This window comes from Calonectris borealis, chromosome 35 (assembly GCF_964195595.1).
Source record: "Calonectris borealis chromosome 35, bCalBor7.hap1.2, whole genome shotgun sequence".
In the NCBI taxonomy this organism is placed as follows: domain Eukaryota; kingdom Metazoa; phylum Chordata; class Aves; order Procellariiformes; family Procellariidae; genus Calonectris; species Calonectris borealis.
In genome coordinates this window covers 387,208-410,605 of record NC_134346.1, presented here as the reverse complement: position 1 = coordinate 410,605, position 23,398 = coordinate 387,208, and the positions used below count along the sequence as shown (strand labels likewise).

At 65.2% G+C, this 23,398-nt stretch overlaps 2 protein-coding genes and 1 long non-coding RNA gene across 3 annotated transcripts in view; 2 read left to right on the top strand and 1 right to left on the bottom strand.

The window, feature by feature from the left end:
- The window catches only part of RPS19 (ribosomal protein S19), a 127,458-nt gene that overhangs the window by 27,318 nt on the left and 76,742 nt on the right, over positions 1-23,398 (top strand).
- On the top strand, positions 44-6,568 carry LOC142074391 (uncharacterized). Its single transcript, XR_012670596.1, has 2 exons — positions 44-269; positions 5,293-6,568. It is a non-coding gene; the product is annotated as an uncharacterized LOC142074391 (long non-coding RNA).
- The window catches only part of ATP1A3 (ATPase Na+/K+ transporting subunit alpha 3), a 36,390-nt gene continuing 19,908 nt past the window's right edge, over positions 6,917-23,398 (bottom strand). The window contains 19 exon segments of the mRNA XM_075134969.1: positions 6,917-7,605; positions 7,693-7,784; positions 8,807-8,908; positions 9,721-9,851; positions 10,648-10,793; positions 11,511-11,634; positions 13,185-13,339; positions 13,418-13,586; positions 14,446-14,596; positions 15,318-15,454; positions 16,216-16,391; positions 17,100-17,292; positions 18,905-19,039; positions 19,711-19,820; positions 20,622-20,691; positions 20,693-20,821; positions 21,743-21,771; positions 21,774-22,010; positions 22,761-22,869. Of these exon segments, the coding sequence (XP_074991070.1) occupies positions 7,577-7,605; positions 7,693-7,784; positions 8,807-8,908; positions 9,721-9,851; positions 10,648-10,793; positions 11,511-11,634; positions 13,185-13,339; positions 13,418-13,586; positions 14,446-14,596; positions 15,318-15,454; positions 16,216-16,391; positions 17,100-17,292; positions 18,905-19,039; positions 19,711-19,820; positions 20,622-20,691; positions 20,693-20,821; positions 21,743-21,771; positions 21,774-22,010; positions 22,761-22,869 (2,424 nt within the window). The 3' untranslated portion in view covers positions 6,917-7,576.

Sequence of the window (23,398 nt, the reverse complement as noted above, 5' to 3'; positions counted from 1 at the left end):
CAGGCGCCCGAGGTATATAAGGCCGCGTTACCGACCCACACCCGCCATTCGCCGTCCACCACATTGGTGCCTGCGCGCCGATGGCCCGAGCGGCCCGGGGCCGGTCGCCGTGCCGTTCCTGAGCCGGGTCGCCACGCCTGACGGAGGTGGTGCCGAAACCCGGGAAGAACTCGCCTGGCATCGGGTGAACGGCGGCCGGGGCGGCAGGACCAGCCCGGCGGGGAGGGAAGGCTCCCGGACCAACAAGGAGGATGGAAGCCCTTGTGAAGGTCGTATCGCAGCTGCACGAGCAGTGGGGTCTCGGTTGCGAACCCAAAGACTTTACCCTCGCCGTTGCGAGGCTGTTGCAGATGGGGGTCGTTGAGCAACCGGTGGACGTTCTCCACCCCGAAGCGTGGGATAAATGCACCAAGGCCTTGGCCGAGGAGACGATGTCCTCGGGCAGCGGGAAAACCCTTAAGTCGTGGGGGAGAGTCGTACGGGCCCTGCGGAAGGCGACACAAGAACGGAGGGCGGCGAAGGGCCGCTTGTTGGCCGCCCCGGAATGGGGAGTCGGGGCGGCCACGCAGACTCTGCACCCCCCGGGTGGTGACGGTTCCGCCGGGCCTAAGGGTCTGCAAGAGGGCGCCGTGTCCCCCCAATCCCCGCACCCCGACCCGCTCGCGGAGGGAGAGGAACGAGCCGAATCCCTCCGGGGCGGGTCAGCGGAGGAGGCCAGGGGCGTGACGGGGGAGCCGGGGCCGGAGGGAGCCCGGGCGAGCCCGCCGCCCTACGCGCCCCAAGGTGGCGCCGAGCAGAGAGGGGGAGGGCGGGCCGGGGGTGCCCGCGGCGGGAGCGGGGAGGAGGCGCCCGCGGTAACGGGCGCACGGGAGGGGGAGGAGAAGGAGAGGGAGGAGGGGAGCATGAGCGACAGGCGGAAAGCCAATCAGAGCGGCCAGCTGAAAAAATGCCCTGATAGGGCGGACACCCCGCCGGGCAAAGGGCGGGGCGAATCAGAAAGGAGGGGCGGGTCAAGAGGGAGGGAATGGCCCGCCCGCAGGAGAAGTGGGCGGGGCCGGAGCCCGACAAAAAGGTATCAGAAACCGGAAGTAACCGGTCAGTCGAGTTCCGGCTGCGGATCGGACACGAGCGGGGACGAGTGGCTCGTGACCGATCCCAGCTCAGAGGAGGAGGAAACGGGAGGAGATACCGTCAAAAGCCAAAACATTCCCACCCAAAATAAAAAGGGACCGCGAAGAGAAAACCTCCCCCTCACCGACTGGAGGAAAATAAAGGCGGCGTGTGCCGAGTGGGTCCCATCGGCCAGGCTAGCGTTCCCGGTCCGGGTGACGGACGGGGGGCAGAGCGTCCACTCGCCAATAAACCCTAAAGATATACAAGCGATCGTTAAGTCGATTGCAGATAAAGGCCTTAATTCTGCCATGGTCTCCACCCTCATAGACGGCGTCTTTGCGGGAGACGATGTGCTCCCGTTCGATATAAAACAAACTTGTAGGTTGGTCTTTGACGGGGCAGAGATGATCGTTTTTAAGCAAGAATGGGAGGACAACTGCGTGAGACAGCCAGCCCAAGCGGCCGGGGCGGATCACCCGCTACACGGTTCCAGCCTGCAGCGGCTGATGGGTACCGACCCCGCCATGATCACCCCCCAGGCGCGGGCCCGTGAAGTTATGACAACTACCCGCGCGGCTAGAGAAGCTATCCGCACCGCTTCTAGAGTTAGCGTCAAGCCGTCGCCGTGGTCCGCTATTAAGCAAAACGAAAGCGAGAGCTTTACGCGGTTTGTGGATCGCCTTCAGGCAGCGGTCGACTCCTCCACCCTGCCGGCGGAAGCGAAAGGCCCGATCGTTGCAAACTGCTTACGTCAGCAGTGTAATTCGGCAACCAAAGAGATCCTGCGATCGCTGCCAGCGGGGTCAAGTATCGCAGACATGATCAAGCATGTCGCAAAAGAAGAGCATTTCGCCCCAATTCAGGCAGCCGTTCGCACTGCGATAGCTAACGTGATGCCGTGTTTTAACTGTGGTCAGGCGGGCCACGTGGTGGCAAACTGCCCTCGGTTGGGGAACCCCCCCACAGCGCTCCCCCCGCGCCAAAATCGACCGAGAGGACCGTGTTGGGCCTGTGGAAAGAAAGGGCATTTCGCCAAAGACTGCAGATCTAAAAAGCAGGGAAACGGGAAGGGGAGAGGGCACCCGGGCCGCGCGCAGCCCTCTCCCACTTGGGACATAATGCGGCCCAGTTATGCCAACCCCGGATGGGGCACAGCACCCCCGAACCCGCTGCCCCCTCGAGACACGACCAACTTTATGGCTCAACCGACGATCCATCCGGACCAGTCCCTACCTCAAGGGCAGCAACAACCACCTCCTGGGGGCGAGACCCCAGGGTGGCCCTGGCAGTAAAATGTGATAGCCCGCCAGTGGTGTGGGGCATCTGTTCCCTCTATAATACCCTAGAGGACACCACCATTAGTGTCCCCTTTTTGATTGACACCGGAGCAGACGTTACAGTTATTCCCGAGACAAACTGGCCCCCGCATTGGAAATTGGAAAACGCCCCCATGGTGGGTGGAGTCGGGGGGTTAACCCGGGCTCGGAAAAGTGCTCAATTAGTAGCAATCACGCTTCACACTGAAAAAAGGCCGGAGAAAACCATTACCCTCTTCCCATATGTCATGTCAGGGGTCCCACCCCTGCTGGGAAGGGACGCTCTGGCCCTTTTGAAAGCCAGGGTGACAAATTTATTGTGAGGGCCACTGCCGCACACCCACTTCCACCTATCAGACTGGCGTGGAAATCGTCCGACCCAGTGTGGGTCGAGCAGCGGCCCCCGTCAGAGCCTCGAATGGACGCTCTTCTTAAGCTAGTCGACCGCGAGTTACAGCGAGGTCATATAGAGCCTTCCACTAGCCCATGGAACACCCCAGTTTTTGTAATACCCAAACGAACCGGCGAGGGGTTTCGTCTCCTCCATGACCTGCGCGAAGTAAACAAGAAAATTCAACCAATGGGTCCCGTCCAAACGCTGCTGCCCATGAACTCTATGATACCAGAAGGACAACCGTGTGCCGTCCTTGATATTAAAGACTGTTTCTTTTCAATACCACTGCATGAGGAGGACAAAGAGCGGTTTGCTTTTTCTGTGGCGTTCCCAAACAGCTCACGCCCCAACCTACGTTTCCAGTGGAAAGTGCTGCCTCAAGGAATGATCAACTCGCCTACTATCTGCCAAATTATAGTGGATCGGGCGGTAGCACCGGTTCGGCGCGATGATCCGACTGCGACTATCATTCAATACATGGACGATATTCTAATCGCCGCGCCGACAGAAAATCAGGTGAACCAGTTAGTAACAGCGGTTTCGGAAACTTTAAAAACGAACGGGTTCGAAATGGCGGGCGCGAAAGTTAAAAGGGGACCATGTGTAACTTTCCTGGGGGTGGGGATCACCCCCCCAAATAAAAATCCGCAGGAACATCAAAACACTCCATGACATGCAGCAATTAGCGGGATCCTTGCAGTGGCTCCGTAACATTGTCCTGATCCCTCCCGAAATCATGGCCCCCCTGTACGATCTCCTGAAAGGAAAAAACCCCTGGGAACAAAAAGCTCTGACGACGGAAGCAATGAACTCTCTCGACTTTATCGAGCAACAGGTATCGTCGAGCACGCTCGCCAGGTGGAACCCTGGCGTACCGCTTGATCTGTACGTGCATTTCACGGAGGGCGGGGGAGTAGGGGCACTAGCCCAGGGGCCCCCTGAAAAGGCTCGACCAATACAATGGGTAGTCCTGGGAAAACCGTCACGTGCATTCTCTCCAGGAGTCGAGTGCCTTGGTAATCTCATCGTGAAAGGCAGAAAACTCGCCCTAAGACACCTAGGCATCGAACCCGCCAAGATATACCTACCCTTCCGCAAACAGCTCCCAAAGCAATCAGTGGCGACGTCAGAGTATCTCGCTATAGCTCTTGTTGGGTTTGGCGGAGGGTCCGGTATGCTACAAAGCCCCCCTGGACTCAAATGCTGACCATTGTCGACATCGACCTCCCACAGAAGATCATGGACCGGCCCCAACAGGGACCAACGGCCTTTACAGACGCATCCTCAACGACCTCAACCGCGGCGGCGGTATGGCAATCTGGAGAAAAATGGCACTGTGTTAAAATGACCGACTGTGCGCTTTCAGCCCAGCAGCTAGAAGCGATGGCCGTAGCACTGGCGTGTGGACTGTTCCCAGAGGAACATCTCGATATCGTGACCGATCCGATGTTCGTGGCCAAGCTTTGCTTGGCCATGGCGGGGCCCGGCGTGTCAACATCCACAACAGCCCTGATGCTGGAAGAAGCACTTTTTTCTCGAAAGGGCACCATATCGGTCATCCACGTTAACAGCCACGACCCAATCAAAGGGTTTTTCCAAACCGGTAACGACAAAGCAGACGCCGCAGCGAAAGGGTTGTGGACGCTAAGGGACGCCCGTCAGCTACACGAGTCCCTCCACGTCGGAGCTAAAGCGCTAGCGAAGAGATGCGGAATCTCGGTCACCGACGCAAAACATGTGGTAGCCACATGCCCCCACTGTCAGAAAACACCACTGTGGGCCAGCGGAGTCAACCCCAGAGGTCTCAAAGCCTCCGAATTGTGGCAAACAGATTTCACGCTCTGTCAGTTGCTAAAACCCCGAGCGTGGCTAGCAGTAACTGTAGATACATATAGCGGAGTGATCGTAGCCACACAACACCTTAGAACCAACTCCAAAGTAACCATCCAACGTTGGTTAACGGCTATGGCGTCGCTTGGCATTCCTAAGCAGATCAAAACAGACAACGGTCCGAATTTTGTCTCTAAATCAGTCCAGGCATTTGCTTTGAAATGACACACGGCATTCCGTATAATAGCACGGGACAGGCCATAGTCGAACGAGCGAATCACACTCTAAAGTCTAAATTAGAGGTGCTGGCAAAAACAGAAGGTTTCACCAGCGCCATTCCCCCGGGAGACCAAGCACGCCTGTTAGCAACCACTCTTTTAGCACTAAACCAATTTCCCAGGGGGGAAGAGAGAAATACCCCCACCCAAAAACATTGGGCCCCTCGGGCGCTGGAAGAAGGCCCGTTGGTCATAGTCAGGAATGAGCTAGGAGAATGGGAACAAGGGTGGAGGCTAGTCCTTACAGGGCGAGGATATGCCACAGTCAAAAGAGATGGAACAGTTCAGTGGTGTCCGCTTAAGTCCATCAAACCAGACCTCCAGAATAAAACTAATAAAAACTCTGAGTTTCTCTCCACAGAACCGGATTATCGGACGCCCTCGTAACCCGTACGCCCCGGTAGCAGGAGAAGACGAGGAGTCAGCAGGCATCCTGCCCGCAGCGGGGCGTTCCGCACCGGCAGGCTCCAGAGGACAGCGAGACGACCCCCGTGGTCGGGGGCTGCGATGTCTTTGCGTGACCTTCATTTTCGGGCTCGTCGCTGTGGGACAAGCAGCAGAGCACCATCCCCACCAGCCCTTCAGGTGGGTCCTGCGAGACCCCGCGCGCAGCGACAGAGCGATAAAGGAAAACGTAACAGCAGGCGCCCCCACTTTCACGGTAACAGTGGGCGACTTATTCCCCGTGGCGGGAGGGCCCCGCTCGAGATCGTTATGGGGTACATACTGGTGCCCCAGTTCAAACCCAGGGAAGAGTTATTGTAACTCTCCGCGTTATTTGTTCTGTGGGTATTGGGGATGTGAGACCATTGTGACAAGTGATAGATGGGAACCGACAAAAAACGACGAATTTTTGCGAGTAACATGGGGACCAAATAACTGTAACCGTCCAAAATTTGCGAGTGATGGAATGGTATATGATAGAGGCACTTGCGCCCATTTGATTTTGAAAATCCTAGATCCGGCTAACGCGGGCTGGGCTATGGGGAAATTGTGGTCAGTGTTCATTCACAAAGCTGGCGCAGATATCGGGGCACTGGTACAAATTATTAAGCTCGCGCCACAAGCTCCCCGAGCGATCGGGCCCAACCCGGTTCCTCACCCAAAAATACCTGACCCAACGCTACCCACACCGTTACCACATGATATTGTAAATAGTACCGAAAACACCGCGCCTAAGGCAACTCCCGACCGAAATTCTCTCTAGAAAATGATGCAAGCCAGCAAATTCTCTTACTCAGAATTTTTTACCCATCTCCAGTTATTCTCTGTTACGTCCCAGTTACCTCGTCCTTCGGGTGCCTTACATTTTCTATTCGAGTTTATGGTATATGTTTTAAAAATGTGATAAAGCGTAGATTAAGAACACGACACATGTAGCATGTTCTTTATCCGAGATTACGATATATGCATTTTTTAAGATTGTTACGTTTAGCTAATTTAATTACGCATAGGGAGGGGGGAAATGTGGGTAGTTAGGATCAGGCGGCCGGAAGATACCGCGCTGTACGGAAAGATAGGGCCCCTCCCCGATAGCGAATCGCGTTTAGTTTGTGATGTAAGCAGGCGGAAGTGACGTCATAAACCCAAGGTATATAAGGCCGCGTTACGTACCAATAAACGCCGTTTGCCGTCTACCCCCCGAGCAGCCGGGGGCCGGTCGCCGTGCCGTGCCTGAGCCGGGTCGCCACGCCTGACGGAGGCGACACCCCCCCACGCGTGTGCGTGCCCCCCCACGCGTGTGCGTGGACTCTGTGTGCCCCCCCACGCGTGTGCGTGCCCCCCCACGCGTGTGCAGGGACTCTGTGTGCCCCCCCACACGTGTGTGTGCCCCCCCACGCGTGTGCATGGACTCTGTGTGCCCCCCCCCGCGTGTGTGTGCCCCCCCCACGCGTGTGCAGGGACTCTGTGTGCCCCCCACGCGTGTGCATGGACTCTGTGTGCCCCCCCCCACGCGTGTGTGTGCCCCCCACGCGTGTGCATGGACTGCGTGTGCCCCCCCACGCATGTGTGTGCCCCTCCACGCGTGTGCAGCCCCGTGTCCCCCCCCCCCACGCATGTGCATGGACTGTGTGGGTCCCCCCCCGTGTCCCCCCCCCCCCCCCCCCCATCCCCGGTTGCCATGGCGACGCCCCCCCCTCATTTGCACAATTCGCTTTCGCTTTTTTCTCAGTTTTTTTTGTTGTTTTGGGGGGGGGGCAGTTTTTGTTGTTTTTTCCTCGGTTTTAACCGGGTTTTTTTGCTCTTTTCCGGCGGTTTTGTCACACAACGACACGGGGGGGGGAGGGGGGATAACGGGGTCCCCGTCCCCCCCCCCCAAAAAAAAAGCATCCCCAGTACTGAGGCCCCCCCCGCGCCCGCACACCGGGGGGGGGGGGCAGGCACCTGGGGGGGGCAGGGGGGGGATCCCCGGCCGCCTGGGACCCCCCCCGCCACTGGGACCCCCCCATAAGGCGAGGAGCCCCCCCCCCTCCGCACCCCCCATACATTTGGGGGGGGGCTGTTTGGGGAGGGGGGGGCTGTTAGGGAGGGCAGAAGGGAGCGAGGCAAAAAAGGAGGGGGGGGGTGGGAGCTGCGACCCCCCCCCCCCCCCAAAAGGGTGAGGAGGGGGGGTTTTGGGGGGGGGGGTGTCCAGCTGGGGGGGGTCAGTAGTAGGTCTCCTTCTCCACCCAGCCTGCAAGAAGAGAGGGGAGGGTGAGAGGTGCCCCCCGGCCCCCCCACCCCCGGGACCCCCCCCCAGACCCCCCGGACCCCCCCCCACCTCCGGGGTTGCGGCGCAGGATGAGTTTGCGGATCTCGTCGTAGACGAAGATGAGGAAGCTGTAGGGGAAGGCGCAGAACCACCAGCTGGGCCTGGGGGGGGACAGGGGGGGTCAGCGGGGGGGGGGGGGCAGCACCCCAATAACGGCACCGCCCCAACCCCCAGCCTGGGCAAAGACACCCCCCCCCCGGGCACAGCCCCAAGCGATGGGCGGGGGGGGGGCTGGGAACCCCCCAACAGTTTGCAAGACATAAGGGACCCCCCAAGACTTGAGAGACCCCCCAAGACACGAGGGAGCCCCCAAGACTTGAGAGACCCCCCCCAAGACACGAGGGAGCCCCCCAAGACGTGAGGGACCCCCCAAGACGTGAGGGACCCCCCCCAAGACACGAGGGAGCCTCCAAGACTTGAAAGACCCCCCCAAGACATGAGGGAGCCCCCCAAGACATGAGGGAGCCCCCCAAGACGTGAGGGAGCCCCCCAAGACGTGAGAGATGCCCGAAGACACGAGGGAGCCCCCCAAGACTTGAGGGAGCCCCCAAGACACAAGGGAGCCCCCCAAGACTCGAGGGACCCCACAAGACTCGAGGGACCCCCCCCCCCAAAACATGAGAGATGCCCCAAGAGATGAGAGACCCCCCCCCAAGTCTTGAGAGACCCCCCAAGACTTGAGGGACCCCCCCCAAGGCTTTGCAGTCCCACCCAAGACATGAGGGCCCCCCCAAGACTTAAGAGACCCCCCAAGACTTGAGGGACCCCCCCCCATAAAGCCCCCCCCCCAAGATTTCAGAGACCCCCCAAAAGACTTCAAAGCCCCCCAAGCAACGCCCATGGGGGTGCTAAGACCCCCGCCCCAATAATGCCCCCCCCCAACGCCCGCAGGGGTTACAGGACCCCCCCAAGCCTTCAGAGACCCCCGCTAAAGACCCCCCCCCATGCAATGCCCATGAACATGCAAGGACCCCCCCCAAATCTTAAGAGCCCCCCAGATTTTGAGAGGCACCCCCAAGACTCGCACCCCCCCAACACCCAGACCCCCCCATACGCAATCCCCCCCCCCCCAGGTGCCCATCACGGGGGGGTACCCCCCCCATTTTGGGGTCCCCCTGCTCACTTGAGGGGGTACATGCGCAGCGCCACGTCCATGCCGGGGCAGTAGGAGAGGAAGGCGGCCAGCGCCGTCTCCTCGAAGAGCCCGAAAATCAGGATCTTATTCCTGGGGGGGGGGGCACAAACCCCATCACCCGGAGCCCCCCCCACATCGGGGCCCCCCCCCAAAATCCAGCCCCCCCCACAATCCAGCATTGCCCAGGGATGCAGGCACCCACCCGGGTACCATCGCCCAGGGGATGCAGGATGCTGGTACCCTCCCCCCCTGGGGTTTTGGACCCCCCCAGGGTTTTGGGGACCTCCTCAGGGTCTTGGGGACCCCCCCCAGGGTTTTGGGGACCCCCCCCCATTTTGGAGACCCCCCCCAAATCCAGCCCCCCCCCAGCATCTCCCAGGGATGCTGAGGGATGCAGGTACCCACCCGGGTACCATTGCCCAGGGGATGCAGGATGCTGGTACCCCCTGGGGTTTTGGGTCCCCCCGGGGTTTTAGGGATCCCCCAGGGTTTTGGGGATCCCCCCAGGGTTTCGGAGACCCCCCCAGGGTTTTGGGGACCCCCTCCCCACCCAAATCCAGCCCCCCTCTCCAGCATCTTCTAGGGATGCAGGTACCCACCCGGGTACCATCACCCAGGGGATGCTCAGGGATGCAGGATGCTGGTACCCTCTGGGGTTTTGGACCGCTCTCAGGTTTTGGGGACCCCCCAGGGTTTCGGGGACCCCCCCAGGGTTTCGGGAACCCCCTCCCCACCCAAATCCGACCCCCCACCTCAGCACCTCCCAGGGATACAGGATGTAGGTACCCACCCGGGTACCACCACCCAAGGGATGTTCAGGGATGCAGGTACCCCCCGGGGTTTTGGACCCCCCCCCCAGGTTTCGGGGACCCCCCCAGGGTTTCGGGGACCCCCTCACGCACTTCATGCCCTGCTGGAAGACGGAATTGCGGCGGGTCTTGCAGATGATGAGGTCGGCCCACTGCACCACCACGATGCTGACGAAGAAGGCCGTGTGGCAGGTGAACTCCACCACCTTGCGCTGCTCGTAGGTCTGGGGGGGCACGGCGTGAGAGACCCCCCAAAACACCCCCCCCGTCTGGAGGGGGGACCCCCCCGGCCTGCTTTGCTCAGGGAAGGAGGGGGCACGGACACCCCCATAAAGGAGGGTTGGGGTGCAGAGACACCCCCCCCAAAAATATTGATGGGGAAGGGGGGGGTACCCCTGTGCATGGGAACTGGGGTGCACAGACCCCCCCACCCCGTGCAGGGGATTTGGGGTGCACAGACACCCCCCCCCCCCGAAAGCCATGCATGGAAATTGGGGTGCACAGACCCCCCCAGAGTTGTGGAGGAGAACTGGGATGCAAAGATCACCATGCATGGAAAGTGGGGTGCACAGACCCCCTCTGCCTGGCAATTGGGGTGCACAGCCCCCCCGTCCCTGGGAATTGGGGTGCACAGCCCCCCCCGGCCCCCCCCCCACTGACCCACTGCTGCCCGTAGGAGGGGGTAGGGGGGTAGGGTGTTAGGGGGTCCCCCCCCGGCCCCCCCCACTGACCCACTGCTGCCCGTAGGAGGGGTGTAGGGGGGTAGGGTGTTAGGGGGTCCCCCCCCGGCCCCCCCCACTGACCCACTGCTGCCCGTAGGAGGGGTGTAGGGGGGTAGGGTGTTAGGGGGTCCCCCCCCGGCCCCCCCCACTGACCCACTGCTGCCCGTAGGAGGGGGGTAGGGGGGTAGGGTGTTAGGGGGTCCCCCCCCGGCCCCCCCCCACTGACCCACTGCTGCCCGTAGGAGGGGGGTAGGGGGGTAGGGTGTTAGGGGGTCCCCCCCCGGCCCCCCCCACTGACCCACTGCTGCCCGTAGGAGTCCTCCAGGTCGTTGACGGTGCGGTCGTCCCAGTTGAGGCGGATCCCCACCAGCCCCGAGGGCAGGAACCCGTTCTCCGCCAGGATGACGAAGTAGGCGAAGAACCCCCCCAGCGCCTGGATCATCCCTGGGGGGCGCGGGGGGTCAGCACCCCGGCACCCCCCGGGGACCCCACTGCACCCCTGCACTCCCCCAGGGACCCCACTGCACCCCCGGGGACCCCCGAGGACCCCCCTGCACCCCCGGGGACCCCACTGCACCCCTGTACCCCCCCAAGGACCCCACTGCACCCCTGGGGACCGCACTGCACCCCAATTGCCCCCCCCTGCACCCCCATGTCCCCCCCATAGCACCCATGCGTCCCAGCTGCACCCCACCATGCTCACAGCACCCCCCAGCTCTGCCCTGCACCCCCGCACCCCAATTGCCCCCCTGCACCCCACACCACCTCCCTGCACCCCAATTGCCCCCCATTGCCCCCCATAGCACCCATATGTCCCAGCTGCACCCCACCATGCTCACAGCACCCCCAGCTCCGCCCTGCACCCCCACATCACCCCACGTCCCCCCATAGCACCCATGCGTCCCAGCCGCACCCCACCACGCTGACAGCACCCCCAGCTCCGCCCCGCCCCCCAACGCCCCCCCACACCCCACATCACCCCCCCGCACCCCAAAATGCCCCCCTACCCCCCATGTCCCCCCATTACCCCCCACGTCCCCCCATAGCACCCGTGCATCCCAGCCGCACCCCACCACGCTGACAGCACCCCCAGCTCCGCCCCGCCCCCCAACGCCCCCCCGCCCCCCAGATCACCCCCCTGCACCCCAAAACGCCCCGCACCGATCTGCCCGTAGGCCATGCTGATCAGCCGCTCGTTCACCAGCTTGTCGGAGCGGGGGTTCCGCGGCTGCCGCTTCATGATGTCGCTCTCGGCCGCCTCGTAGGCCAGCGAGATAGCGGGGACCTGGGGGGGGGACGGGGGGGGGTCACCCCGCCCGGGGGGTCCCCCCGATACCCGGACTGCCGGGGGGTCCCAGGCTGCGGGGGGCGGGGGGGGGGGCGTAGCGTCTGGGAGGGTTTGGGAGGGTCCTGGGGGGGTGCGTGGTGACTGGGGGGGGGCTTTGGGGTCATCAGGGGTGCTTGGGAAAGGGGGGACCCCCGTGCTTTGGGGGTGCTGGGAGGGGGCAGGAGTCCCCAGGGGCCAGGGGTGCTTGGGAAAGGGGGGACCCCCATGCTTTGGGGGTGCTGGGAGGGGGCAGGGGTCCCCGGGGTGCTTGGGAAAGGGGGGACCCCCATGCTTTGGGGGTGCTGGGAGGGGGCAGGGGTCCCCACGGGACAAGGATGCTTGGGAAAAGGGGGTCCCCCATGCTTTGGGGGTGCTGGGAGGGGGCAGGGGTCCCCAGGGGCCAGGGGTGCTTGGGAAAGGGGGACCCCCATGCTTGGGGGGTGCTGGGAGGGAGCAGGGGTCCCCAGGGTGGTCTTTGGGGTCCGCAGGGTCAGGGATGCTTGGGAAAGGGAGGACCCCCATGCTTTGGGGGTGCTGGGAGGGGGTTCAGGGGTCCCCATGGGACAAGGATGCTCGGGAAAGGGGGGTCCCCCATGCTTTGGGGGTGCCTGGGGGGGGTTCAGGAGTCCCCACGGGACAAGGATGCTTGGGAAAAGGGGGTCCCCCATGCTTTGGGGGTGCTGGGAGGGAGCAGGGGTCCCCAGGGTGGTCTTTGGGGTCCCCAGGGTCAGGGATGCTTGGGAAAGGGAGGACCCCCATGCTTTGGGGGTGCTGGGAGGGGGTTCAGGGGTCCCCATGGGACAAGGATGCTCGGGAAAGGGGGGTCCCCCATGCTTTGGGGGTGCCTGGGGGGGGTTCAGGAGTCCCCACGGGACAAGGATGCTTGGGAAAAGGGGGTCCCCCATGCTTTGGGGGTGCTGGGAGGGAGCAGGGGTCCCCCGGGGTGGTCTTTGGGGTCCCCAGGGTCAGGGATGCTTGGGAAAGGGGGGACCCCTGTGCTTTGGGGCTGCTGGGAGGGGGCAGGGGTCTCCAGGGTGGTCTTTGGGGTCCCCAGGGTCACGGATGCTTGGGAAAGGGGGGACCCCCATGCTTTGGGGGTGCTGGGAGGGGGTTCAGGGGTCCCCATGGGACAAGGATGCTCGGGAAAGGGGGGTCCCCCATGCTTTGGGGGTGCCTGGGGGGGGTTCAGGAGTCCCCACGGGACAAGGATGCTTGGGAAAAGGGGGTCCCCCATGCTTTGGGGGTGCTGGGAGGGGTTCAGGGGTCCCCAGGGGTCGGGGTGCCCGGGAAAGGGGCGTCCCCCATGCTTTGGGGGTGCTGGGGGGGGTTCAGGGGTCCCCAGAGATCGGGGGTGCCTGGGAAAGGGGGACCCCCGTGCTTTGGGGGTGCTGGGGGGTGCCCATGGTGCCTGTGGGGGGTCCCTGTGGGCCTTGGTGGTCCCACCACGGGGGATTGTGGGGGGGCGTGGGTGGCGGCCGGGGTTTGGGGGTGCCGGGGCCCCCGCTCACCATGTCGGTGCCCAGGTCGATGCAGAGGATGGTGATGGTGCCCAGGGGCAGGGGGATGTTGGCCATGATGAAGAGGAGGAAGGGGGTGATCTCGGGGATGTTGCTGGTCAGGGTGTAGGCGATGGACTTCTTCAGGTTGTCAAAGATCAGGCGGCCTGAGGGGACGGGGACGGGCGTCACCGGGGGTCCCTCACCCCCCCATGTCCCCCCCCCCTCCCCGGTCCAGCCCCGACCTTCCTCCACGCCGGTGACGATGGAGGCGAAGTTGTCATCGAGGAGGATCATGTCGGCCGCCTGCTTGGAGACGTCGGAGCCGGCGATGCCCATGGCCACCCCGATGTCGGCCTTCTTCAGCGCCGGGGAGTCGTTCACCCCGTCCCCCGTCACCGCCACGATGGCACCCTGGGGGCGGGGGGACCGGGGGGGGTGAGGGTGGGAGGGGGATGTCCCATCGTGGTGGGGACATGGGGACGGGGACCATCCCATCGTGGTGGGGATCTGGGGACAGGGACCATCCCATCGTGGTGGGGACGTGGGGACACGGGGACCAGAGGGATGGGACGGGGACCATCCCACCGTGGTGGGGATGTGGGGACGGGGACCATCCCATCGTGGTGGGGATCTGGGGACAGGGACCATCCCATCGTGGTGGGGACGTGGGGACATGGGGACCAGAGGGATGGGACGGGGACCATCCCATTGTGGTGGGGACGTGGGGACTGGAGGCATGGGGACATGGGGACGGGGACCATCCCACCGTGATCGGGACATGGGGACCAGAGGGATGGGGACACGGGGATGGGGACATGGGGATGGGGACCATCCCACCGTGGTGGGGACGTGGGGACCAGAGGGATAGGGACATGGGGACGGGGACCATCCCATCGTGGTGGAGACATGGGGACGGGGACCATCCCACCCTGGTGGGGACGTGGGGACAGAGACCATTCCACCCTGGTGGGGACGTGGGGACGGGGACCATCCCATCCTGGTGGGGACGTGGGGACGGGGACAGGGACCATCCCACCCTGGTGGGGACGTGGGGACGGGGACAGGGACCATCCCACCGTGGTGGGGACATGGGGACCACAGGGATGGGGACCATCCCACCCTGGTGGGGACGTGGGGATGGGGACAGGGACCATCCCACCCTGGTGGGGACGTGGGGACGGGGACCATCCCGCCCTGGTGGGGACGTGGGGACCAGAGGGATGTGGGGGGCTGCGGGCCCCCTCGTGGCTGGTTTTGGGGGGCCCCCGACCTGGCGCTGGCAGCCCTCGACGATGATGAGCTTCTGCTGGGGGGAGGTGCGGGCGAAGACGATCTCGGTGTGGTTCTGCAGGATCTCGTCGATCTGCTCCGAGGACATGTCCTTCAGGTCGGTGCCGTGGATCACGCAGGCCTTGGCGTCCCTGGGGGCACGGGGGTCAGCACCCCGACACCTGCGCCCCCGCCCTGCGCCCCGACACCCCCCCGCGCCCCGGATCCCGGCATTGCACCCCCATCCTGCACCCCAGCACCCACCATCGCATCCTTCTCCTGCGCCCCAACCCCTGCGCCCCAGCACCCGGCAATTGCACCCCCATCCTGCACCCCGACATCTGCACCCCGACACCCACCATCGCACCCCACCACTTGCACCCCAGCACCCGGCATCGCACCCCTGCCCTGCACCCCAGCACCCCTCCAGCACCCCCTGCCCCCCCAAATCCCCTTTCCCCTGCACCCCAACTCCTCACCATCAATCACCCCCTGCCCCCCCAAATCCCCCTTCCCATGCACCCCAGCACCCCTCCATCACCCCCTGCCCCCCCAAATCCCCTTTTCCCTGCACCCCAACTCCCCTCCAGCACCCTCTGCACCCCCAAATCCCCTTTCCCCTGCACCCCAACTCCTCTCCATCATCCCCTGCACCCCCAAACCCCCTTTCCCCTGCACCCCAACTCCTCTCCATCATCCCCTGCACCCCCAAACCCCCTTTCCCCTGCACCCCAACTCCTCTCCATCATCCCCTACACCCCCAAACCCCCCTTCCCATGTACCCCAGCACCCCTCCATCACCCCCTGCACCCCCAAATCCCCTTTCCCCTGCACCCCAGCACCCCCCCAGCACCCCCCCGGCCCCCCACCCACCTGGGGTTGACCTGGCTGACGGGGATGTTGAGGCGGGCGGCGATGTCCTCCACCGTCTCGTTGCCCTCCGAGATGATGCCCACCCCCTTGGCGATGGCCTTGGCCGTGATGGGGTGGTCCCCGGTCACCATGATCACCTGGGGGGGCCGAGGGGTCACCCCCTGCTCGGGGGGGGAGCGGGGGGGCAGGGACCCCAGGAGGTTCAGGGGGTTTGGGGGTGCAGGGATGGAGGGGGGACCTCAGGGTGTTCAGGGGGTTTGGGGGTGCAGGGATGGAGGGGGGACACCAGGGGGTTCAGGGGTGCAGGGATGGGGGGGACCCCAGGGGGTTTGGGGGTGCAGGGATGGTGGGGGGGCTCCAGGGGGTTCAGGGGGTTTGGGGGTGCAGGGATGGAGAGGGGAACCCCAGGGGGTTTGGAGGGACCCCAGGGGGTTTGAGGTGCAGGGACGGGGGGGACCCCGGGGGTTTCGAGGTGCAGGGACGGGGGGGACCCCGGGGGTTTGGGGGGGACTCCAGGGGTTTTGAGGTGCAGGGACGGGGGGGACCCCGGGGGTTTGGGGGGGACCCCGGGGGTTTCGAAGTGCAGGGATGGGGGGACCCCAGGGGGTTTCGAAGTGCAGAGATGGGGGGACCCCAGGAGTTTGGGGGTGCAGGGATGGGGAGGACCCCGGGGGTTTGGGGGGGACCCCAGGGGTTTCAAGGTGCAGGGATGGGGAGGACCCCGGGGGTTTGGGGGGGACCCCGGGGGTTTCGAGGTGCAGGGACAGGGGGGACCCCAGGGGTTTGGGGGGGACCCCAGGGGTTTTGAGGTGCAGGGACGGGGGGGACCCCGGGGGTTTGGGGGGGACCCCGGGGGTTTCGAGGTGCAGGGACGGGGGGACCCCGGGGGGGGCCCCACCTTGATGCCGGCGCTGCGGCACTTGCCGACGGCGTCGGGGACGGCGGCGCGGGGGGGGTCGATCATGGACATCAGCCCCACGAAGCAGAGGTTGTCGGTGGCGAAGTTGACGTCGTCGCAGTCGAAGGCGAAGCCCTTGGGGTACTGCTCCTCCGGCAGGTAGAAGTGGCAGAAACCTGGGGGGGGCGCGGGGTGAGACCCCCTCCTGCACCCCTCCGCTGGCCCCCCCACCTTCAGACGGGTGCCCCCCCCCCCCCCGGTTTGGGGGAGTGGGGGCTGCTCCAGGGACCCCAGGAGGGAGACACCCTCCACCCCCCCACCCCAAGACCCCCCAGTGCTGCCCCAGGGACCCCCCCAGCCCCAGCCCCAGGACACATCCCCCCCCCAGGACCCCAGGGACCCCCCCAGCCCCATCCCCAGGGCATCATCATCCTCCTCCCCGGGACCCCTCACAGCCCCGTTCCCAGGAGATTCTCCCCCAGGACCCCCCCATTAGACCCATCCCCGAGACATCCTCGCCCCCCCCAGCTCCCCAGGGACCCCCAGGACCCCCTCAGTCCCATCACCAGGACATCCTCACCCCCCCAGGACCCCCTCACCCCATCCCCAGGGCATCCTCGCCCCCATCCCCAGGGCATCCTCACCCCCCCAGGACCCCCTCACCCCCATCCCCAGGGCATCCGCGCCCCCCCAGGACCCCCTCACCCCCATCCCCAGGACACCCTCGCCCCCCCAGGACCCCCTCGCCCCCCAGGACCCCCTCATCCCCCCCCAGGACCCCCTCCACCCCCATCCCCATCCCCCCAGGACCCCCCTCACCCCCATCCCCAGGACCCCCTCGCCCTCCCCCGCCCCCCCCGCCCCCCGGCCCCCCCGCGGCGTACCCAGGACCCTCTCCCCCAGCCCCCCCAGCTCCAGGTAGGCGTTCTGGAAGGCCTCCTTCATCTCCTCGTCCAGGGGCTGCTCCTTGCCCTGCAGCAGGATGGTGGAGCAGCGGTCCAGGATGCGCTCGGGGGCCCCCTTCATCACCAGCAGGTACCGGTTGTCGTTGGGGTCCTCGGTCTCGTGGATGGAGAGCTGGGGGGGGGGCAGGGTCAGCATCACACACCCCCCCAGGCATCCGTCCCCCCCCTTCCACCTGGGGATTTTCCGCACCGGTGCCCCCCGGGGATCCCGTCCTGCTGGGCAGGGGATGGGGGGGAGGTGGGGGGGCGAGGGGGGGGCTGCGGGGCTGGAGGGGCATGGGGAGCTGGGGGTCTGCAGGGCTGGGGGGTCTGGGGGGAGCTGCAGGGCTGGGGGGGCATGGGGAGCCAGGGGTCTGCAGGGCTGGGGGGTCTGAGGGGAGCTGCAGGGGTGGGGGGGCATGGGGAGCCGGGGGTCTGCAGGGGTGGGGGGTCTGGGGGGAGCTGCAGGGCTGGGGGGGCATGGGGAGCCGGGGGTCTGCAGGGTGGGGGGTCTGAGGGGAGCTGCAGGGCTGGGGGGGCATGGGGAGCCGGGGGTCTGCAGGGGTGGGGGGTCTGAGGGGAGCTGCAGGGCTGGGGGGGCATGGGGAGCCGGGGGTCTGCAGGGGTGGGGGGTCTGAGGGGAGCTGCAGGGCTGGGGGGGCATGGGGAGCTGGGGGTCTGCAGGGGTGGGGGGTCTGGGGGGAGCTGCAGGGCTGGGGGGGCATGGGGAGCTGGGGGTCTGCAGGGCTGGGGGGTCTGGGGGGAGCTGCAGGGCTGGAGGGGCATGGGGAGCCGGGGGTCTGCAGGGGTGGGGGGTCTGAGGGGGGCTGGGGGGGCATGGGGAGCCGGGGGTCTGCAGGGGTGGGGGGTCTGAGGGGAGCTGGGGGGGCATGGGGAGCCGGGGGTCTGCAGGGGTGGGGGGTCTGGGGGGAGCTGCAGGGCTGGGGGGGCATGGGGAGCCGGGGGTCTGCAGGGGTGGGGGGGCATGGGGAGCTGGGGGTCTGCAGGGCTGGGGGGGCATGGGGAGCCGGGGGTCTGCAGGGCTGGGGGGGCATGGGGAGCCGGGGGTCTGCAGGAGTGGGGGGTCTGGGGGGAGCTGCAGGGCTGGGGGGGCATGGGGAGCTGGGGGTCTGCAGGGCTGGGGGGTCTGCAAGGGTGGGGGGACTGGGGGGGGCTGCAGGGGTGGGGGCTCTGCAGGGGGGTAAAGGGGTGCTGGGGGTCTGCAGGGGTGGGGATGCTGGGGGGGGTGTGGGGTTGGGATGCTGGGAGGGGGTCTGCAGGGCTGGGGGGGCATGGGGAGCTGGGGGGCTGCAGGGGTGGGGGGTCTGCAGGGGGGTAAGGGGTGCTGGGGGGCTGCAGGGGGGCTGCAGGGGTGGGGGGGCATGTGGAGCTGGGGGGGGTGTGGGGATGGGGGGGCAAGGGGTGCTGGTGGGGGCTGCCGGGCTGGAGGGGCTTGGGGGGGCTGCAGGGCTGGGGGTTTAGGGGGACCTGGTGGATCTGGGGGGCTCAGCAGGTCTGGGGAGACCTGGGAGGGTGTCAGGGGGGGTCTGCAGGACCGGTGGGGCTTAAGGGACCTGGGGGGGCTTAGGGGGGTCAGCAGGTCTGGGGGGGGACCCTGCAAGGTTTGGGGGGGATGCTGAAGGTTTGGGGGAGATGCTGAAGGTCTGGGGGGGATGCTGAAGGTCTGGGGGGGACGCTGAAGGTCTGGGGGGACCCCGTCAGCTTTGGGGGGTCCCCGCGGGTACCTGGTACTTGTTGGTGGAGTTGAAGGGGATCTCGGCCACCTTCTTGTTCCTCTCCCGCATCACCTTGACGGAGCCGGAGGAGAGCTCGATGCACTTCAGCAGCGCCGACTCCGAGGCGTCCCCGGCCACGTCACGCTGGGGGGGGGGGGGGGGGGGGGCACGGGGTGAGGGAGGGACCCCCACATCCAGGGGAACCCCCCAACCCTTCCCCTGGGACCCCCCAAACCTCGCCCCTGGGACCCTCCAGGGACCCCCAGACCCTATAGGACCTCCAGGACCTCCCCAAACTCTTCCCATGGGACCCGCGTGCCCCCCCCCAACCCTTCCTCTGCCCTATGGGACCCCCAAACCCTTTCCATGCCCCTGAGCCCCCCCAAACTCTTCCTATGTCCCATGGGACCCCCAAACCCTTCCCCGTATTCCATGGGACCCCCCAGGAACCTCCAAACTCTTGCCATGCCCCTGGGACCCTCCGGGGACCCCCCCCAAACCCCTTCCAGGGGACCCCCAGGACACCCAAACCTTTCCCCTGCCCCATGGGATCCCCCCAGGACCCCCCCAAACCCTTCCTACGGCCCATGGGACCCTCAAACCCTTCCCACGGGACCCCCAGGACCCCCCAAACCTTTCCCCTGCCCCATGGGACACCCAGGGACCCCCCCAAACCCCTCCCACGGGACCCCCAGGACCCCCCCAAACTCTCCCCATGCCCTCTGGGACCCCCAGGACCCCCCCAAACTCTTCCCAGGGGACCCCCAGGCCCCCCAAACTCTCCCCCTGCCCCTGGGACCCCCGCGCCCCCTCACCTTGAGGATGGGGACGTTCTCCTGCCCCCCCTTGAAGACCGCCCGGTTGCAGAGCCCGGCGATGTGGGACAGGGCCACCCAGGTGGCCGAGCTCTTGTCAAAGGCGGTGCCTGGGGGGGGGGGGAACACGGGGGGGGGTGTCAGTGGGGTGCCCAAAGGGGGACCCCCTCGGGCGGGGGGGCTCAGGTGCCCCCTCTCCCCCCCCAGAACCCTCAGCTCGGCGCCACAAAAGTCCCAATTTTCCCCAAAATTTGTTCTCCCGGGACCCCAATTTGTCCCTGCCAGCAGCCCAAAAGCCCCCCCCCCCAATTTCCCCAGTCCCAGTAAGCCCCAGTAAACCCCCTTTTCCCCTGAGCCCAGCCCCAAAAGCTCCCCAATACCCCCCAGACCCCCAATAGCCCCCAGCAGCCCCCGGCCCCCCAATACTCCCCAGCAGCCCCCGTCCCCAATAGCCCCTAGACCCCCAATAGCCCCCAGTAGCCCCCAGTCCCCAATAGCCACCAATAGCCCCAGCCCCTCAATAGCCCCCAGTAGCCCCCAGCCCCCCAACAGCCCCCAGTCTCCCAATAACCACCAATAGCCCCCAGCCCCCCAGCAGCCCCCAGACCCCCAATATCCACCAATAGCCCCCAGCCCCCCAATACCCACCAATAGCCCCCAGTCCCCCAGCAGCCTCCAGCCCCCCAATACTCCCCAGCAGCCCTCAGCTCCCAATAGCCCCCAGCCCCCCAATAACCACCAATAGCCCCCAGCCCCCCAGCAGCCCCAGACCCCAATATCCACCAATAGCCGCCAGCCCCCCAATACCCACCAATAGCCCCCAGCCCCCCAGCAGCCCCCGGTCCCCCAATACTCCCCAGCCCTCCCTGGCTCCCCCAGCCCCCAAGACCCCCCCAGTGCCCCCCACCCACCCGACTGGTCCTCGGTGGTGTCGGCCTCGTGGATCTGGTTGTCGAACCACATGTGGGCGACGGTCATGCGGGTTCTGGGTGAGGGTCCCCGTCTTGTCCGAGCAGATGGTGGAGGTGGAGCCCAGCGTCTCCACCGCCTCCAGGTTCTTCACCAGGCAGTTCTTGCGCGCCATCCGCTTGGCCGTCAGCGTCAGGCACACCTGGGGGGGGCACGCCGCCGAGTTGGGGGGGCTGACGGGGGACAGAGGCACCCCGGGGTCCCCACTGCATGCACGGACCCCCCCAGCGCATGCATGGAGCGCTGCACGGCACCCCAATCCTGGACCCGTAGCCCCCTTTGCATGCGCAGCCCCCCTTTGCGTGCATGGACATCCCTTTATTGCGGACCCCCCCACTGCATGCATGGACACCCCTTTATTGCATGCACGGACCCCCCCCACTGCATGCATGGGCACCCCTTTATTGCATGCACGGACCCCCCCACTGCATGCATGGGCACCCCTTTATTGCATGCACGGACCCCCCCACTGCATGCATGGGCACCCCTTTATTGCATGCACGGACCCCCCCACTGCATGCATGGGCACCCCTTTATTGCATGCACGGACCCCCCCACTGCATGCATGGGCACCCCTTTATTGCATGCACGGACCCCCCCACTGCATGCATGGACACCCCTTTATTGCATGCACAGCCCCCCTTTGCATGCGTGGACCCCCCCATTGCATCCACGGACCCCCCTTCACTGCATGCACAGACACCCCCCCCCTTCATTGCACCCCAATCCTGGGTGCATGAACAGCCCCCCCCATTGCATGCACAGCACCCCCACTGCACCCCAATCCTGGACCCATAGCTCCCCCCCCATTGCACGTGCAGCCCCCAATAAACCCTTAGCACCCCCAGTCCTGCACCCACAGCCCTCCTGCATCCCCCATGGACCCCCTGCAGCCCCCCTGCACCCCATATTGCCCCCCAGCCCTTGCACCCCATATATTGCCCCCCTGCACCCCATATTGCCCCCCCCTTGCACCCCATATATTGCCCCCCTGCACCCCATACGGCACCCCAGCACCCCATGGTGCCCCCCCAGCGCCCCACATATACCCCCCCCCACGTACGGTGACGGTGGCCAGCAGCCCCTCGGGACGTTGGCGACGATGATGCCGATGAGGAAGATGACGGCCTCCAGCCAGGTGTAGCCCAGGATGAGGGAGAGGATGAAGAAGGAGATGCCGAGGAAGACGGCGACGCCGGTGATGAGCTGGATGAAGTGCTCGATCTCCACCGCGATCGGCGTCTTCCCCACCTCCAGCCCCGAGGCCAGCGTGGCGATGCGCCCCATCACCGTCCGGTCCCCCGTGGCGATCACCACCCCCCGCGCCGTCCCTGGGGGGCAGGCGGGGCGTCAGGGACCCCGAAAACGGTCCTGGGCCCCCAAACCGCCCCAAAAACCGCGCTGGGATGGCAAAAACCAGCTCAGGGACCCCAAAAAATGGCTCTAGGATGGCAAAAACTGGCTCAGGGACCCCAAAAAACGGCTCTAGGATGGCAAAAACGGGCTCAGGACCCCAAAAAACGGCTCTAGGATGGCAAAAACTGGCTCAGGGACCCCAAAAAACGGCTCTAGGATGGCAAAAACTGGCTCAGGGACCCCCAAAACCGGCTCAGGGACCCCCAAAATGACTCTAGGATGGCAAAAAATGGCTCAGGGACCCCAAAAAATGGCTCAGGGGACCCAAAAACCGGCTCAGGGACCCCAAAACAGCCCCAAAAGGGGCTCAGGGACCCCAAAAATGGAGGCATCCAAAATGGTTGTAGGATGGCAAAAAATGGCTCAGGGACCCCAAAAAATGGCTCTAGGATGGCAAAAAATGGCTCAGGGAACCCAAAAAATGGCTCAGGGACCCCAAAACAGCCCCAAAAGGGGCTCAGGGACCCCAAAAATGGAGGCACCCAAAATGGTTGTAGGATGGCAAAAAATGGCTCAGGGACCCCAAAAAATGGCTCAGGGACCCCCAAAATGGCTCTAGGATGGCAAAAAATGGCTCAGGGACCCCGAAAGAGCCCCAAAAGGGGCTCAGGGAACCCAAAACCAGCCCTAGGACCCCAAAACATCGTGGCGATGCGCCCCATCACCGTCCGGTCCCCCGTGGCGATCACCACCCCCCGCGCCGTCCCTGGGGGCAGGCGGGGCGTCAGGGACCCCGAAACAGTCCTGGGCCCCCAAACCGCCCCAAAAACCGCGCTGGGATGACAAAAACGAGCTCAGGGACCCCAAAAAACGGCTCTAGGATGGCAAAAAATGGCTCAGGGAACCCAAAAAATGGCTCTAGGATGGCAAAAACTGGCTCAGGGGACCCAAAAAACGGCTCAGGACCCCAAAAATGGAGGCACCCAAAATGGTTGTAGGATGGCAAAAAATGGCTCAGGGACCCCCAAAATGGCTCTAGGATGGCAAAAAATGGCTCAGGGACCCCAAACACCCCAAAAGGGGCTCAGGGACCCCAAAACCAGCCCTAGGACCCCAAAACATCGTGGCGATGCGCCCCATCACCGTCCGGTCCCCTGTGGCGATCACCACCCCCCGCGCCGTCCCTGGGGGCAGGTGGGGCGTCAGGGACCCCGAAAACGGACCTGGGCCCCCAAACCGCCCCCAAAACCGCGCTGGGATGGCAAAAACGGGCTCAGGGACCCCAAAAAACGGCTCTAGGATGGCAAAAACTGGCTCAGGACCCCAAAAACCAGCTCAGGGACCCCCAAAATGGCTTTTGGAT